Genomic DNA, 19,307 nt, shown 5'->3' on the forward strand with positions numbered 1-19,307 from the left:
TCTTAGGACATGACTGACCACTGTTGACAATGATAATTTAGGAGAGTCTACACTGAATTGCAGTCATTCATATAAATTAATTCACCTAAGCTATGTGATTTGATATTATGTTAATGTTTCTGAAATAGCATGACTGCTAATCAGATTTTATTCTTTATCATATTTCTATAAAACTCTCAGTGTTCTGGTTTTTCCACTCAGCATTTCCAGCTGGGCCAGAGAAAAACTACCAGTAAAAAAATCTCAAATTGAAGAGCATGTTCTCAGGGATGCAAACTGAAAATTAAAACCAAACCCAAACCAAACCAAACCCCCTGACACCTATTTTTCTTCAGAGACTTCCAGTAAGTCACTAGTAAAATGTCAATGATTCCTTTTGGATTCATTACTATATGCAAGTACATATATCACAGATTTGTTGTATGGAAAAGAATGACATATATTCCTGTGTACAGGAAATAAGATTTTCATCATTGTCACTAGAAGAGAACAGACACAAACACCATGCCTGTTCACCATCCTTGCACCTTCCTCATTATGCGTGTTGGCAGGGGGCTCCCAGCTAAGCCTCTGACATAAATCAGAGTAGCTTGAAGGCTGTTTTAACCTGTGGTGCCAGGCAATCGCCTCCCATAAGCCTGCCTCACCCTGTCTGCTGCTCATAGAAACACAGTGAAACTTACAACAATCTCTTCTATTTCAGGCCAGGGGTGCCTGGCTGCCCGGGAAAGGTGTGTGCATTACCCCATAAAAGAGAAAGTGATGGGGAGAGAGGGCAATGGTCAGGGCATGTTCACAACAATTCTTCAAAACTGGGGAAACCCCTCTGTTCTTTTATATGGCAAACGGGCTGTAATGATAATCAGGATCCAGGTCTGAGTCTTGACTGTCGAAAAACAAGGCCTTTGTGATACTGCAAATGTTTGAAATTAATACACAAGCATTCTTCCCCAATAAGAAAATTGTTCATCAAGTGGGAATAAAAGCTTAAACAAAAAAGGCAGAAGGAGGCACTTCTGAGAAATATATCAAAAGTCTTATTACTTTAGAATATGGTTATGGTTACCCTGGTATAAATTAAGAAAAGCTCCACTGAAATCGAGGGAGTTTCAAGACAGGAACAAGCAAGAACAGAGCCAGGCCTTTAAGGTTTAAAACAAAGTGAATATTGCTCGTATACTGATTGATTCTTGCACACCCTCTGCAGAGGCCACAACCACAAGTCTCTTCACCCTGTCAGACACAGCAAGCAGAACCCAAAGTTGAGCAAATACAGATTTGTCTGCAGCTATTGTACAAGAGTAACAGGGGACAACAAACCTTGATAGGCAATACTGCCTAATAAGATATTCAGGGATTAAGTCAGTGTTTTACAAGACACGTGTTCATGGGCTAGTTGTTGCTCTGCTTTAATTTTTTTCTTTGTTATGTTTAATTTATCATGCTGGTGCTTTCTAAGCTACAACATCTGTAAACAAGTTTAAGTCTGACCGACCTCCCTTTTTACATCCACACACAGCATTTCTACTTTGTGCTCTGATTTCAGATACCTTAAAGACAAATAAATCTGTGGGGGAGAGAGAGGTAACAAACCTAAACAACAAAAACAAACCCCTTTGTCTGACAATATGTGATCATCTTGTGTGAATACAAATTTGCCTAGCTGTGAGTGAGGAACTGGCTCCTGGAACTGGAGCTGTGCTATGCACAGATTCCTTTATAGGTCAAACCCAATTAAACAAACTACTACTAAATATTTAACAGCTCAGTGCAGTAATTAGTGACAAATAATGGAAGCTTAAACTGATAATTGCACAGAAATGTCCTGTTGGAAACATTACACGTTCCTTACTCCTCCTCTTTCTCTCATACTCAATGAATCCTGATCCTTTTAATGGATTAAACTGACAAATGAATCTGGATTTTACGCATATCTATCTGGTCTGCAATGAAGTTTACTACGTTTTGAAAAAAGGAACTTTCCAAGGGGAATTCTTCTCAGGTTTCCATTTTGGGTTCTCTGCTTTTAAGCAGAGTAATTGCTAAAACATGAATTGATTTCAAATCTTCAACCAAGCTGCAGAATTGAATCCAGAATTCAAGCTCCTGTCCATAGGATTCAAAAGGTCACCCAATTAAAATGGGGAAGCACACAGAGCTGTGATTTATATGCAAAGGGCAACCTTTTAAAACAATGATACTTTCCAGTTTTCCACAGGTGCATGTACAAGAATCTCTTTGAACAAAATTACAAGTGAAATTACAAGTTTCTTGATACAGCCTGAAAGAAAAGCGCTGTAACTTGTCTGCAGTCCTATTATACAGACAGACACATCCCACACTTGTATGAATCGCTGAGTTCACCTCCCTACCTTCCTGACATAACACTGGGTATTGTGCTTACCAGGTGACGTGGGGACAGCCTGGAATCTGGATTCTCCACACATTGCCTGCTGGTGTGTGGGGCCTTGTACAACAGCACCTGGCACACTGGAGGTTGTGGATCAGCCCAAGATTAACTCACAGTGGCTAACAATGTTTTCGCTCAGGTGAAAGCAAACCCTGAACAAGCCCAGTTTTAAAATTGGCAAACTCTCCTTTCACATGTGGAAATCAGATTTGGAAGTTATCCATCCAGTAAGCATACATACATACAGTAAGCATACCAGTTAAGATAATGCAGAAGTGGATGGGAGAGTATGCTGGATCCTGAAATCAGGAATGGAAATGGAAATGCGTCCCCTTGTCCATGCTATGTCAATTTTAGACTGTGTAGAATAGAAAAGGAAAAGCTATGGTGCTCTGCTAGCTCTCCTCCTGTTCTAAAAGATCCAAACTCTGTTGCACATTGGTGCATCTTTTTCCTTCAAGACAGTTTGCAAGGAAAGCCAGATTGAGCAGATTTGATGGTAACAGCCAAGGATTTCTGAGCTGATAAGCAGAGGCCCCCATGGATTTTGCGCTCTGACTTCCTTCACAACCGGTTACTGTGCCAGCCCATCTTGGACATCTTACAGTCCTTATTCCTACAGCTCTTCAAACAAGGAATAGCAGGAACTGGGACAGTGTTTATGTGGCAGGCTTGGTGTGTGTGTGTGAATTAGAAATCTACTGCTTGGAAAAGAAACTAAGGACAATTTTTATCCCTTCATAGCTGGTGATTAGTTAGACAGTTACGAACCCTACGTTGAAACGTTTTGTTTTTAGAGCAACCTCATCTGAGTTTCTCCCTTTTAAATCCAAGGAACTCCTTGTTTTAAAGATGACTTTAGATCTCTCTTTTAAAGAGAGATCAGAATGCTATTTTGCCCTTTATAACAAAGTCATTCTCTAAATTTTGTGAGGACACACACTGTAAATCAATAAATCTGGAGCATTTACTAACATGTGGTACCAGCACAAGAAAATTTCATGTTTGTCATTGTGGTTGTTGGTTGTAAAGTACAGTTTGGATTCTCTATTGTCTTCTGTTTTCTGGTTTGTTTTTTTCAATTGCATTTGTGTAAAAGAAGTGTGAAATGTGACCACAGTTAAATAGGAGGAATTTTACTCTCACTTTCTCCTGTTTACAGAACCTTAAAAAATGGGGAAGGCAGTGAAGTCCAATTCCTACAATTGGAATTGGACTTTAATACTCCTCCCCCAAACAAGAAGTACCACACAAAGAAGCACCATTTTATGCATTTTTCCTTCCTCCCTAGGAGAGATGATGTATCCTCCTACCAAATGCCATTCTCTGAGGTTGGTCATTCTGTTTCCTGTCAGACAGCTGGCCAGTGACACGTTGCAAGTCAGACGTGTCATTAGGTCCTGCCTTGACCCTGTACTGACAGTCGAAGAAATGCTCCCACCCCTCACCTCTGGCTTTGGCTTGTGATGCTGAGCACTCCTGTCTCCTTGGCTATCTCCTGCGAGGGAATCCAGCTTCCTGCAGCTGCTGCTTTCATCCCTCGTTGCCCATTAGGGTTGTTTTTAGTGTGGCAATCTTCACATTGAGTGAAAAGAATCACATTTATGAGGAAAATAACTGGAGACAACACTCATTTGCTCTCTACATTTAGTGCCAAGGTATCTGAAACAGAGAACTTTCGTTTCTTTACAAAAAGATGTGCTGTAGCTATGGTGAAGCTAATCTATAACACTCACGATCTTATGCAATTTGCTACTCCAAGTTAATTTTAATTCATCAAAATGGAACCCACCTAATAAAATAACCCTTTAAAGTAAAGTATTAGCTTGAACCCAGGGGGAAAAAAAAAAACCAACGAAGTCTTCGCAACTGGAGGGGGCAATCCATCATACCACAGTGCACACTTATATAAATTCAAAAGTTAGCTGTAAACAAGTACCATAGCAATAGTGCCATGCATAAAGGGGCAGGCAACAGGAGGTCTGCTTTCTAATAAGCCCTCAAAGGAACCTGCCACACAGAAGTGGCACTTATTCTAATTTAAAGCTCTCACAGTTACTTTACCATGGCAAAATTTATAAAGTAATAACTTTAGTAAACAGACTGGCACTCCAAACAAAAATCCAAAACCAAAAACAGCAGTTCAGGCCCACAGAGAAAACAGCTTTCTTAGAAAGGTACTGTCTTCAACAGTGAGATAAAACATTTGTTTGTGGGCTACTCTTACAGTCCCTGATGTTCAGTAACAATTCTGCACCATTCCATTACATTTGTACTGTCACTTCACTGTGGTCTGTAATCTATTGTCCCCACAAATCTTTTTAGCATCCTAAAGCATATTACACACCTGTATATTTTTTCCTGGTTAGCTCAAAAAAAGAAATACTTCTGGAGTTGAAAGAGCCCACTCTGGGTCTGTGACCTCCCTTAAAGCGTGATTAAATAGGGCAGTTTGCTTTCAAATTGTCAGTTTAAAAACATATTTAATATTTGCAATTAAAGTTCACATTTTTTCTCATCTCTATTAGTGTTGATTCTCAGTAACTGATAAAAGTTAGAAAACTTCTTCATTTATATACATGAAGAAAAGAGAAAATTAGAAAGCAATAATAAGGGCTAAGCAGGAAATTAGAGAAATCTCAGTAATACATGCATATTGGATTTTTTCTTTTTTTGTTATATCCTAAAACCACATCACTTTGTATGAAGTTCCTTATCAAATCAAAGCAATACTAAAGTAAAACAACTGCAGGAAAAATTTCTAACACATGATGCAGTTTGTGTCTGAATGCTCATCACTTCAGGCTGACCTGTCAAAGTATCTTGGGAAACTTGGTAAAAGACAAATCTGCAAGTTCATAAGAAACTTTGAATGATGAGAACTATGTGTTGCTCACAAACAACGGGATGCTGAGCTGTATTGGCACCTACAGCAGATGTCCACCCCTTGCTACTGCTTCTAGGCACACCTGCTCAGGCTGTACACCTAAGAGAATTGAGAGGGAGCCAGCATCAAAAAGCTTTTACAGAAGAAAGCAAAGAAATAAAAAGTTTGTGCTTAGATAAGTGATGTGGAATTGAAAGAGCAGAATTTAGTATGATACATAGACACCTGCTGTCAGCAATAGAGCTATGTCATAAATTTGATATGGGTGAAGTTAGCAAGATGACATTTTTGGACCTTGACAGGCAATTTCTGTCACCTGCATTTTCAGGAAATTCTCAGCAACTTCCAGAATCCACCCCTGCATCCAACCCACTTCCTTGGGGGACTCAGTATTGTCTCAAGAAGCCTCTTTTTAGGCATTAGGAATTAAGATTTTGGCCACAGGGCTTGTTTTTCCAGAAACAAATGCATTGTCAAGGCAATCTACAAACTCACTGGAGAGTAATTTCTAAGGGTTTTTGAAATACCTCTTTTCACAGATATATTTCCCTATTAACTTCTGCACAAGAGTCTGACATCTGTAGAGACTTACAATTCTCTGCTAAATTGTGTGCATTTTCAGATTAATTCCTATATGTTCACTGCATATTGTAAATCCATGAGGCCTAAACATTCAAATTGTGGGCTACCATAGTCCTCAGCGCATGTTAAAGCATTTCTAACACTGCCCAAACTTATGCCAGCTCATAATAGCCCCATGGGATTGTTATACCAATTAAAAATTCCTGGAATTCATTGGAGTCTGAGACATGCCTGTGAGGACCAAAAGGGAGTGATACAGAACCAGCTTGCAAAATAAACAGGATTTGCTGCGTACTGAGGGAATCCTTGGCTGTCTGACTAAGGTACCTTTCATACTGGCAGGGGATGCAAATTGGAGCCTGAGGATCTGCACTTTCATTTTCAAAGCTCTTTGCAAACATCAACCACTTCACCTTCACACCATTGCTTCAAGGGAAGTAAATATGTACAGTTCCAGCATCTTCTGTTTTCTGGAGGTGCAAAGAAGCACAGGGCATTTTTACAGTCTCTGTTCAGGCATAAAAGGGAGCTTTTGACAACCTCTTCCTTCGTGGGCAAATGAGTTTCTCAAGGCCATGGGAGGGAACTGGTGGGAGAACAGGGTTTTCTGGAAAGATCCTGTTACCCAGCCTGGTACTGAGTCCACCCTGCCTAACCTGCAACACACCGAGGCAACTTGCAGAATTCTAGCCATACACTGCTTTGGTGTAGAGGACAGATTACTGCATGTCACCCTCCATAATCTCTCCTGTAAGGGGAATTCTACACACTTCCTGGGGACCTCCCCCTTTGCTTCCCCCTCCCCAAACGGTGGCAAGGTTAGAGACAAGTTGATTTGTCAAAGCTGTAATTAAAAATGGCTCTGTGTTTTGCTAAATATTCCTGAGAAGCATGGGCAGCATTTGTGTGTGTGTGTGTGTGTGTGTGTGTGTGTGTGTGTGTGAGAGAGAGAGAGAGAGTCTGAAAAGGACCCCAATGAAAGGAAGGAATGAGAGATGCTAAACAATGCTGTGCAAAGTTGCAGACTGTTCGGCTACAGGCCAGAAAATGAATCCAATTTTTCATTCTGTCATTATAAATATTTCAGTGCAAATGGTACTGATTTTCTGCAACTGTGGTTAAGCAAAGGGCCTCCGAGTGAATATTTAAGGGGGAAAAAAAAAGAGAAGAAGAAAAAGAGGGAAGGGGAAAAAAGAAAAATAAGAGGGAGGGGGAAAATTAAGGTTAGCAACCAATTAATTTCAAACTTTCAGTGTAAAAGATTCTGGGAAAAATTCTACAGTGATGCAGCGTGTGACTCGAAGGAGGGAAAAAAACATTTACTCTGCTCTTCTTCTGACAGTTTCTCATAAAATATCTGCAGTCCATCTATCTTTTAGTACTCCAGGCTCCTCTGGAGAGCAGAAAATAGTAGTTTAAAGCTCACTTCAGTGCCAGTCTGCGGGAGATTGCTTTCCACAGGACCCCTGCTGATGGAGGCCTAGGGGAAGAGGCCCAGGAGTTATTCAATCAGTCCAAGGCTCTGGGGCGGCCAGGGCTCCTTTGAGGGCTGATTATAAAGCTGCCCTCCTGTTGCCTGCCTCTGAACAGAACGAAATGAGCAGCCTCTTGCTGAGCAGATTCTGCAAGAAGGAATTTCACCTGTCATGGAGTTTGTCAGAATTTCAAGATTTATCTTGGTGCAAAATTAATAAAGTACCAACTAGGATTTCAGCCTGACTACTCAGCTGTGTCATCTCAAAGTGATCTTTCACCTAAGAAAACCTGGACACAGAGCTACTGAAGTCATTCTTGCCCTACTTTTGCTCAGGAGCCTTGGTGGATGCTACAACTGAATAATAAAATGATTAGAGGTGGATTTCCTGACAATTACACCCAACGTCAAGTGCTGGGTGGGTGCTACTGTCCTAGCGCGTGACCTTCCACCTTACTTCTCTGATTACTAAATCTCCTTGGAATAAGCCAGAAGTCTGAAATAGAAAAAGATCATTTCTGCAGTTTATAACCTAGCAGGTCCCTTATGGCAGCACATCTGTTAAGTTCATACACTGGTATTCCAGGTCTGGATTTGATTTATAAATTTTAAAGGAATACAAACAACAGACTACATGAGATTACATCCAGTGAAACACTGCAAATTAATATTGCCGTGACAGTCGAGTACATGGTCTTTTAACCATATTCTGAGTTTAATGTTGTGGTAAAGTGCCAGGTTGATAAAGCATCATCTAAATCTCTGTGAGCTGAGTGCAATTCTTTCGAAGCTAGACAGTCTCACCAGTCTTCTGACAGTGCCTTAGAGCAATAATAATAATAAAAAATTTTCACTTCAAAAAATACACTACCTGTTTAGTTAAGACTGTACTAGCTTATAGCTAGGTCACATTAATTTCAAGTCTCAGGTAGCAAAGAAGCAACTTGCAGCCTGCAAGAGAGCTTTTCAGCTAAAAGAGCAGATCAACTTGGAGAAAATAAAATTCAGCTGATGGGTAAATAAATATTATTCAATTTACAGTGTCATTGGTTCAGATCTTGACATGGAGAGACAGAGATCCACTCTACCAATAAACTGTTAAATATGCCTAGGTTGGGAAGAAAGATGCATTTGCTATCAACAGCTCTAACCCTGAGCTGTGACAATGTCTCTGCACTGTTCAAAGCTGTTTGCTGTCTGAAGCAACAAATCTACCTTTCTGTCTATTTGCTCCCCAGCATTTTCTAACAAGAGCTTAAAACAAATGGTAACATATCCTTTACCTGCCTCCTCACCCTTAACTGACAATTCAGCATTAATACACATCATAAAGCCAGCTTTACCAGGCACTAGTAGTGTGACAGTTTTAACACCAAGAGATCTCACAGTAAACGGGGAGAGAGAAAGCACGCAAGTGAATGCACAGATGGTGGGAGGGGACACAGGGTGCTCTCAGCAGGTTACAGTAGAGATGCATTAACTCCACAGAGGGATAAGGGCTTCCCACCAGTACAGTCATGAATTATAACTGAGCATGGGAGTGAGTTCTTAGTGCCTGTCTCACAGCAAATATACTGTTCCATTTTCCTGCACAATCACCTTTCACCTTTACAAATGCAAAGCCAAGCAAAATGCACCACTAATATTTAACAATATCACAGGTTCTTTATCTTACACAGCACACATCTACACACAGGAAATATGGGGGGAGGCAGAGTATTCACTGACACAGCGTATCCCCGAGCAAACTTACACACCCATGATCCGTGACTGTGCCTAGCGACTCTCCCGCAAAATGAGACTATAACAACACAGAAAAACAACTAAAGCTGCACGTAGAAATGTGTGTAACTCAGCAGTATTGGTTCACGAGAACTGAATCATCTCTTTCTCTCTTCCTTTGTTAACAGGGTGGAGGACACTCAATTTCAGCTTTGAACACAAAGGAAACTCAACTTAAAAAAAAAACACCAAATCACAAGTTCCTGCAAAATTCCACTCTTTTCTCATCCAAAATGTTTGTGCCTTGGTTTGATCAAAACATGGTGAAACTGACTCCAATAACAGGTAGAAATGATAAACCTAAAATCTGTTCCTTTCTGGTTGGGGGACATACACATTTTTTTGCAACATACACTTCCAGATGTGTAGCCACTCTGTACCAGAGTCTTTTTCACCCGTGTTTAGAATGGAGTGTCCAAACGATGCTCTTACCCTGCCCCTGACTGCACAAGAAAAATGAAAGGCCAAAACAAAAAAAAAAGCAAAAAAAAGCAAAAATAAAAAAAAAGCGAAAGGCAAAAAATAAAAAAGACACCACTTTTGAGCCAAGTTTGCTGTTTACTGGAGTGTCTCTTTATGAATCACTGACCACACCTTGTTTTCCCAAACTATCTGCACCTCCTCCCTAGGGGAATTCATCCCCTCCCAACTTTCCTCCTACTCAATGAACCTATCAATGGAGAAAACTTGTTATTTTTGGCAGCTGAAAATTTGACCAGTTTTAAAGGATTCATTTACCATGCCTTTCACTTTCGTTTAAATCCTCAGTGTTCCTGTTCTAAATGACAGCATGGCAAGCATCGCTTTTAAGCAGTATTCATCTTGCCTACCACATCTCAGCCTTTCACAGGCGGCTGCTCTCTCTCCAACAATGGAGCCTTACTCCTTTATAGCTTGAGGGCAGAGACTCTCACTAGGTGTAGACTTGCTGCAAATATCACAATAAAGGACACAAATGTGAATTTCTTGTAAAATATGGGTTGACTCTGGAGGTATCTTGCTTTAGAAAACTCTGTCAAGAGCAAACAATATATCTTTCTCCAAAATGCACAGCAGCCACACAGTTGAAAGAGCTTTTCCAAGTGATCTAAAATGTCAATGGAATCAGGATGCTTGTGAATTTTACACTTTTCTCCACTTTAGGTCTCTGATCAATATTTCAGCTCCTTTCACACTTAATACACTCAATGCTAGTTCGGCAGCATGACTTGTGGAACTTAACGAAAATAAAATCCCTGAAGCTTGAGGAGGTACTCTGCAGTGGAAGAAGGTAGGGTTTGCACTACAGATCCTAAAAGGTAGCAGTTTTGCTGTTACCAAAGCCCTGCACCTAAACTGAAAACACGAAGGAGTGAGGATGCTGGGAGCAGCAGCAACCTTGTGCCAGTGCTGCGGAGGGAAGTGAGGGCAGACCTTGAGCTGCAATCTTCCAGTGATAACCATGTGCCACCACTCATTGGGAAATGACAGGACCACTGGAGAGTGGAGCCAGGAATAAGGAGCTTATTCATGAGATGGAGTGAGGGGGGCCAGCAGCGGGGTAGGGGGAAGGGAAATCAGATTTGCAGAACTGGCCATGAAGCTCCTCAATACACCATAGCTGGATGCTTCATAAAGTCACACTGATGGCAGTCCCGGAGATGGCCATCTGTTGTCAGCTCTGGGCCAGATGAAAGATAATATAATGGCAGCTACTGGTAGCTAACAGCAGGGCAGTTGTAGGAAGGAATGTGTTCTAGAATGAAGAAGTGGTGCTTCCTGTTTAGCACAGAAAATCAGTCATCGATATCATCTACATTAGCAAGAAATTAATGGATGGACAATTAAGAGAACTGAACTGATCTACCAGGGAAATTATTCATACGCAAACAGAGTGCTTATTTCTTCTGCTTACTCCAGGTGTATGTGCCAACTGATCTGACTAATGGCAAGGTGTAGGCTGAAACATTCAGGGCACAGATGATAAAACCTCATTTTCTGCAAAGGGCAGAATTCCATTTCTAATGATTATCTGTGGGTCAGGGAATACATTTACTGCTTTCCCTGCCTTCGGTCTATGACAGGACTCTCTGATGTTCGCTGAGGTTTCTATAAGGACTGAGGGTAGAAATTGGCCTTTATGTAATAACTGAACTTCCCCTTATTATTACCATGATTTATTTTTACAAGTGCCTTATCATTATTACCAGCATCACTCAGAAGAAAAAATGTTTGCCTTCCCAAGCACTATTATTTCAATCTTGTTTCTTTCTTTGTCCCATAATCTCCTTTCTGCTTCTCTACTCCTCTGCTTTTTGTTCCCTTCTTCTTCTGCCTTTCTGTGCCTTTTTCTTTCTGCAGCAACTTTTGATTAGCTTCTTCAGGCTGAAATCTCACACACCTCACTGTTCTATTTGCTAAAAGACCTCAGAAATTATGATTTTAATGTTGACATGGAACATCACTGATGCATTTCAGAGACAACATTTGCTGCTTTCAGACTGGAAACCATGAATTTCATTTAACATTTTTGCATGTCATAAGGATTTGCAGTCATAAAAGTTACAGACTGTACTATATTATCTGATTCTGCAGAATCTATTTAATATAGACCATATGAGTCAATTTGGAGAAGAGATGCATGGGTTATTTTTTAATAGGTACTTCTATTTTACAAAAAGAATCCTGCCATACAAGCATATAAACAGGAAGAAGTAGGCAAAATAGGGATGTCTATTCAAGCACACATGCTTTTGGGTATGATTCTACACCCTAGAAAGAGAATGAATATAAATTTTTGCTTATTTTTGAATAGATACTTATTGAGTTTCACTCAGGACAGTATATTTACTTTTCATTTCTTTACCATTTTATTGTTCCTTAAGTCTGAATTTCTTTTCAAGATTAAAATTTGTACTTAATGTAATATCCATCACTAAAGTGCTGTACTGTCTTTGCCAATTAATTCTGTATTTTCATCAATAATATTACTCAAGCATCTGAAAAAACAAACCCATAATTGTGATTCAATTGCTCCAGAAATTTAAGGAATGTTCTCACAGAGAATGTATAAGGGATGTTGTGAATACGTTGTTTCCTGCTTATGTACAGGAAAAAGTGTAGAAAATTTCACAGGTTGACTTATGGTATGTAAACTTACTCATATATGAACTATGTGGAGACAAGTAAATTAACACTAAGCTCATCTTTGACAAGAACTATTTAGTGAAATCAAAATGGTCCCTGAAAAATTCTGGCACTTTGGGCTTGGTGGACTTTGCAATGTGCTATAAATATTCATGAACTAATGAAGTACCCACAGGGAGTGTTTACATTTGAATAGGCCAATCAAAGGCGGGTGAACTCTCAAGCTCCAAACCTGGAAATTTCTTATTTAGAAAAGAATTACCGCATGAAAACCTAATGTGGCCATAACACCCCTCAGTCCCCAGGAGGGAAGGGGCACTGGAAGGGAATTCAAAGAATTTCTTTTTGTATTTAAACTTTGTTTGACATTGAAGCAAAAGACTTGCAGGGGAAACACTTAGAAGGTATGTCCTTAAAGAGCTAATGCATGCGTGCCTCCACCGTACTTCTCTTGATTGCCTTTTTGAGAGAATTTGCAAAGAAAATAATTCTGGCTTCTAGGGGGAAAAAGTCTCAAATCTCAGGAACACCAGTCTGAATTTTTTAAATCTTGAAAGACATGGGAAGATACTCAATGCACATACTGGTGCACAGATAATCTGTCTGAAACAGAATGCACAGTAAGGGCTCAGGAAAGAAAGCAAACTTGCAATGCATGCAGCTCAGTCTAGTCCCCCAAAACACAAACATTAATTACAATCCTAGTATCTCTGGAATTATCATCATCCTCATTCACAAGATGGAGAGCGTGCATGGTTATGTGGAGCAAGTTAGTACCTGACCTTACAAATGAATCCAGCTCTTCTGACTCCTGGGCATTTGTTCTGATAAAAGCAACCTGGCTGCCTGTTAAGGACTAGGGCCAGCATTAATGAATGTGATGCCTGTGTTTAGGCATCAAAAGTGTTTTGTTGAAACTTTAAACGAGGCTATGGCCTGCTCAACACCTATGCTTTTATCAAGGTTCCTAACTTCAGGCATTTTTGACCTGATTTCCTGATGTACTCAGCACCAGCATCTTACCCTGGCCTTATCTGCAGCTGGAGGTGCTCAGCACCCTCTCAGAAATAGGCCACTGAGTTTGAAAATGCTGGCCTAAAGCTTTGACTGTTAATTGGATTCCAGGTAGGCTTCTTTTTAAGAAGAGCTGACAAAGTTATTCCCTGCTGGCTCCTGGCCTTTGGGGCCTAGAAAGCCAGCATCTATGTTCCACTCCACACCCTAAGAGCTTGGGGACCTAGAAATGCCAAAACTAATCTCCAATTTCACTTAAAAAAAAAAAAAAAAAAATGTTTTGAGGCCTTTTCTTTGTGAAGAAAACATCCTGCAGGTTTGAAAGTTTTGTGCCTGTTTTTGTGTAAAGAGCATAAATTATTCATGGTCTCCCCTGCTGCTGGGACCTACATGGCACAGAGACTCAACTACTGAGGGGGCCTTGGCAAAACAATCCTAGATGGAGGTAGCTGTGCCACTGCTGCTATGGCTGATGCTATTCCTACACCAACCTCTTTCCCAGCTGGCCCCAGAAGGCCTCTGCCACAAGGAGACAACCCCAGCCCAGGTTAATTAGCAGTTTTCTCTAGCTGACCCCCAAATGAGAGAACACAGTACTTGAATCCCAGCTCTGCCACTGTCTCCACTAAAGGTCTCAGTCAAGCCTTTAGTTCTTGAAATAGCCTAGAGCTTGCTTAGTTCTGCTCCAGCTCAGGTCAAGGGTATTTTAAAGGCTGTTTTAAAATGTTGAGTTTTTGGGAGCATTTTTCAATGCTGAGATCTTTGGAAAGTTTAACCCTTAAATAAGTGAGGAAAAAACTAGAGGATTAGTTTCAACAGTGAAATTTGAACAAGGCAATGGTAAAACTGGAAATCCAGAGAAGGACTCACATTAAGCTACATAAAACTTCCACAGACTCTTCTATACTGCCTCTGTCCTGCTTTGTTTCAGAGGCTTGTACTGGGAGCTAAGAATGTTCTCCTGCTGTTTGAAGCGACATGAGTAACATCTGCTATGAGTGCTTCATTCTTTCTTTCATCCTTTCCCTGGGGAAGGCGCTGTGTATTTTGTTTTGGTAGAGCTCTGTTGCTGTGGGTTGGGATTTTGGGGAAGGTTTAAAAATCTACATACAGGTATATGTTTGTATGAGAGAAGGGAGCCTTTGGCACATGTAGGTGCATCCTGCTCTTAAAAGCATAAGCTGAGGACTTCTGTTGTAATACTTAACTGCTCTCAAAGTTTGTTCCATGGTCTCACAGGCAAGTCTGTAAGGAAGTTCTAGCTTCTGAGCAAAAATCTTCAGCTTTTTGATAGAAACACTCACAAAGCAGAGCTTTGCCAACTACCACTTTGTCTCCAAGTGGGAAGAACTTCTCAGGTCATCTCTGAGATGCTCTTGACCCAGTCCACCAAGAAAATTAAGGACTGAGTGTTACAGCACAATTGGACAAACATGTGGGAAGGCAGTATAGAAAGCAAGAGAGCTGATTGAATATGCTCCTGGTCTCCTTTGCTACTGAGGGCCAGTGCTGCAGCTCTCTGTATTAGCTGGAACGTCCTACAGGCTGATGGCTTCATGCCCAGGTATTCTGTGCTGATGGAGTCCAGATGGGAAGCAGCAAGGGCGTGAATCACTGAGGCCAGGTCCCATTTGAACAGGATGAGAAGCAACTGCTGATCCAATTATTTCTTGCCCTAGTTTTCATGTTTCTAAAGTGGGGACACTTAACTACCCCAGGGGCAACTAATTATTAGTCACAAGAAGTTCAGGAAATGTCCTAATTCACCAAAAAGAGATATCATTTTTGTATTGGGCAAAATGGTGCTGAGACCATATAATCTTGGCTAGCATCGTATTGAAAACTATCCTCACTGATAAAACACTGAAAAATTTACAATTATTCATCAGTTCTGTTAGATATCAATACCTCTCTGATCCAGCAACATCTGTATAAAAGTAAAGCGAATTCATTCATTCATCCATTCACTCTGGGTAACACCCCACAAGGGTACCTCATTCCTCCCCACAAATACCACAATATGTTGTGTTCCTGGAAGTGTTCAAGGCCAGGTTGGATGGGACTTTGAGCAACCTGGTCTTATGGAAGCTGTCCCTGCCCATGGCAGGGGGTTGGAACTAGATGATCTTTAATGTCCCTTCCAACCCAAATCATTCTGATTCTGTGGAATTAATACTAGCACTGGAAACAAGAAAGAAATGGTTACACCTCCTCAGAGATAGGAGAAGCACAAAAACCAGAACTAACATCTAAGCCTATGTCCAATAAGGCAAAAAGGTGCAGGCACTGGAAACATCATGTGGGCAGGAAAAAGAATTCTTAATATGTACAAATTCTTTTATCATAATTTCATGAAAATTCACTAATAAACTAGTGATAAGTTTCTTTACTTCCTTATCAGTTAAAAATTCAGTATTATGGATAATGGATGGAGAACACTGTTTTAGTTATATCCACCCTCTATAGAGAACTGAATGGTCCAGGTGTTCAGTTAGAAGATTTTTCATCTTTTGGGGGAAAACTAGGCACCCTATAAATGTATCTACCTTTCAGCTTCCTTATCTGGTACTTAGAGATTGTACAAGCCTATTTCAGAAAAGCCCTTATTATGTTAAACATGTCTTATTAAAAGCTTTCTATTCTAAAAAACAAACATTTTTAGGGACACACTTTTTAAACTCCATTTCAGAAGTATAAATACACCATATAGGCTTTTTAAACATGTTAGTACAAAAATTCACAACTTGGAACATTCTTAAATCATAAACTTCTAACTGTTACAGAAGGTTTCCATTTGCTTCTTCCATATGCAGGTAGTATCTAAAAATGTTTAAAGCTGGTTCTGTAGCTACTGAGCACAAAGGTGTTTAAAGACAATGTATGGAGCACAAAGTGTCAAAAGAATCTTAAAGATCAAATTCCTGTAAAATGTCTTTACTTCAACTTGAAGGTTGAGCAATACATTGAAGGTTTGATTTTCAGGACTGGTTGTTTGTTCTCTGCTCTCACCAGAATGTGGTCCTGTGGGATTGTGTTGCATTCCTAGTAAGCATCTGGAGTGAAATAATGGAAACTTCTAAAGAGAGTCCTGCTTGATTTTTGCATTGAGAAGGTGAGATGAACTTGAGGGTATTCTTATGTTCCTACAGGCTACTCTTTCTGAACAGGAGCCAGAAGATGCTAAGTGAAGAATTGCACTGGGCCAAACACCAAATTAAGCACCATTATAACACATATATTTTCTGTATGCTTGAATTCATTCCCATTAATTATCAGCTGTACCACACATGTGGAAAGGACTTCTATGCTATTGCATTCTGTCCTGCTCTATTTTGTTCATGTTTCCACCCTGCCTTCCCTACAGCCATGGAGTGCTGACCCTGCCTTCTAATTTGACATGATCAGCATGTCCTGTGGATGGGAGAAACAAATAAAATGCACATTTAATTTAAAAAGTAAGGAACTGCTCTTGATAGAATAACATACTGCTATGCTGCAAGCCCCAACAAAAACCATGACAATGAAAGGATAGAGAAGCATAACCTGGAGGATAGTTGCCAAAGATTCCAGTGCTTTAGGTGGTAGATAGCCCGAGCAAAGCAATGCCTCCTAGAACAGGTTTTAAATGACAGTGGGCTGGAGATCAATGTATCTGCAAAAGCAGACAACAAATCTCAGTACCTATGGCTCTGTCTGAGAGTTTTTGCTGCCCTTTCACCAGCCTGGGTAGGTAACTGGAGGTAAGAGCAGAAAGACAGTGATCTCAACAGCATCATGGCACTGCAGGCTTTTTTTAAGCATAATGCATTCTCCACTGAGGTAGCACTATCCAAGTTAATTAAAATAAGAATAAGCATAATGAATTAAGTGTATATAAGTAAATGAATATTTTTTGCAAGTGTTGATAAGCCAGAGAGAGGCTGTCACTAAGGATATAGAGATGGGGGTCTAGTAAGAGCCTTCTGCAGCATGGAATTACCAACACACTGTCATCTAGCCGAGCAGAGTTTCCCTCTGTAGCGACACTCTTTTGTGCCCTTCACCAGAAAACCAGGTCCTTCAGTTATGTTGAAGTGTCAGTGAATGAGGCTTAGATAGAAAGAGAAAAATATTTTTCTTACTCTTGGGAAGGAATAAATTTTGAGTGGAAAGACATATTGTTGGTTTATTACAACAAAAAAATGAAGGCAGCTGCTTGAGACCCCATGTATTTTGAAATGAAAGTGTATTTTAGGTGGGATAGACTTGTTAGGAGGTGATTGTACACACTTGGTGTGCTTTCAAACTTCATAATTCAGTCATCTATTCTGCTTTTTAAAATCCTACTTAAAATCCTGATTTAAAGCCCTAATTCTACCCTTAAAAGTAATTTTTACCCTGTGTTCCTGTTTCTTTCTTTTAATGGTATGTCTTTTGCATACCTGCACCTCCTTCCTTCCTTGTTTTCTTTCTTTATTTCTTTCTTTCTCTCTCTCTCTCTCTCTCTCTCTCTCTCTCTCTCTTTCTCTCTCTCTTGTTTACCATTAATAAACATTACCTTACATTTACATCATTACAAATCTGACAACAGGCCATGAAAAGACATTAATTTAACCCTAGTTTTATTCCCCACCAAGTCAAAAGAGGAATTCTGTCTACTTCCCCTCTCTGCCATCACTACACTCCTACTTCAGTGCATAGTTTTTCACATTTAAATACAGAATAATACATTTATTTTCCATTTCACTGGTCAACTGAACGTTTTATGGCTATCAGGAAGAAAAATAGGATGCCCGTTTATCTCTCCTAGAGAATACCTTGAGCTGCAACAACCTACAGTGCAAGAATCCTGAAATTCAGCTCTGTACCAGGTGGCTTTCTGCCAGCACCTTTTTGAAGCAGCATGGGTTGAATCACCTGCAATTTCTCTTGACCTTCTCTAATTCCCATCCTGATGATAAGCAAGTATCAGAGGAGGTCATGGCAAGTACAGCTTTGAAGTCAGGTATCAAATACACAATGCTATCATAATCCCCAGGTAGCAAGTGTGGTACCTGCAGCTCTGTTTGGAAGAAGAACTTCTGTGGACACTGTGTGCAGTCATAGATCTTGTCCTCTTGTCCATGGGCTGAGAAAATATGTTGCTGCAACTTGTTTGCTTGGACAAACACTGAAATATTAGACAAAGAACAAGCTTTTAATTATTTAATATCAGAAGTGAAGAGTTTTTTATAAACAGTTTCCCATTAAGATTGAGTAATTCCAGGATGTAAAATTAGGCAAGTGCATTCGGATTTCACCTTACACTGTTGCTATAATGCATACCAATGAATGTCATTTATCTACAAAGTGTTTTATGCTTCTTCTAAAAGAAATGAACTGAAACAGATCCCTAGTGTAAGGGAAAAAAAACCCAACAACTGACCAAGAAAATAAATAAAAAAAAAAGACCCTGTCAGGACATCCAATGAAGATTTCAAGGATAAAGTATCTGAAAATGCCATTTCCTGTTCAGAATTATTTCTTCATGCTTATTGCACTTTGAACACACACGAAACTTATTTCCTAGCAACCAACAGGTTTAAAAAGCACAGATGCCAGAGTCCTGTTTACTCTGTGTGCCTAAAGTTAAAGCTAACAAACAGCTCTGTATTTAAATGTGTTAATGTTAAAAATTATATCCCACAGCTATACTGGGGCAATGTCTATAAATGCGAAACAGAACTGCAGGTAAATTCTCTTTGGATACTTTAAGATCAACTCTGCCTACACACTGAATGCAAGGGTTTCAATAATATAAACATGTTCAATTTTAATGACTACAAAACAAGGCCCTAAGACTGTGTAACAGTTTACCTAGGAGACATACTATTAATAATTAAATTGTATATGCCAGAGGCAGTGTTTGGGTTGGCAGCACTGACTTCTGATGGATGCCTGGTGCACTGTGACCTAAAAAAGTTTGCATCTACAATATTAATCTGTATAGGCAGGGAAAGGATTTATTAAAGATGCTGGCATTTGACTTTGACTCCACTCCTAATCATTAAAAT

At 39.9% G+C, this 19,307-nt stretch overlaps 1 protein-coding gene across 9 annotated transcripts in view; it reads right to left on the bottom strand.

Annotated features, from left to right (window-relative positions):
* The window catches only part of ZNF521 (zinc finger protein 521), a 229,385-nt gene that overhangs the window by 7,972 nt on the left and 202,106 nt on the right, over nucleotides 1–19,307 (bottom strand). For all 9 annotated transcript variants that reach the window (XM_015618586.2, XM_015618587.3, XM_015618596.1 and 6 more), the window contains one exon: nucleotides 18,309–18,424. In XM_015618586.2, coding sequence (XP_015474072.1) covers nucleotides 18,309–18,424 — 116 coding nt within the window. The remainder of the gene's footprint in view (nucleotides 1–18,308; nucleotides 18,425–19,307) is intronic.

The sequence above is a fragment of the Parus major genome, chromosome 2, assembly GCF_001522545.3.
Source record: "Parus major isolate Abel chromosome 2, Parus_major1.1, whole genome shotgun sequence".
NCBI lineage: Eukaryota > Metazoa > Chordata > Aves > Passeriformes > Paridae > Parus > Parus major.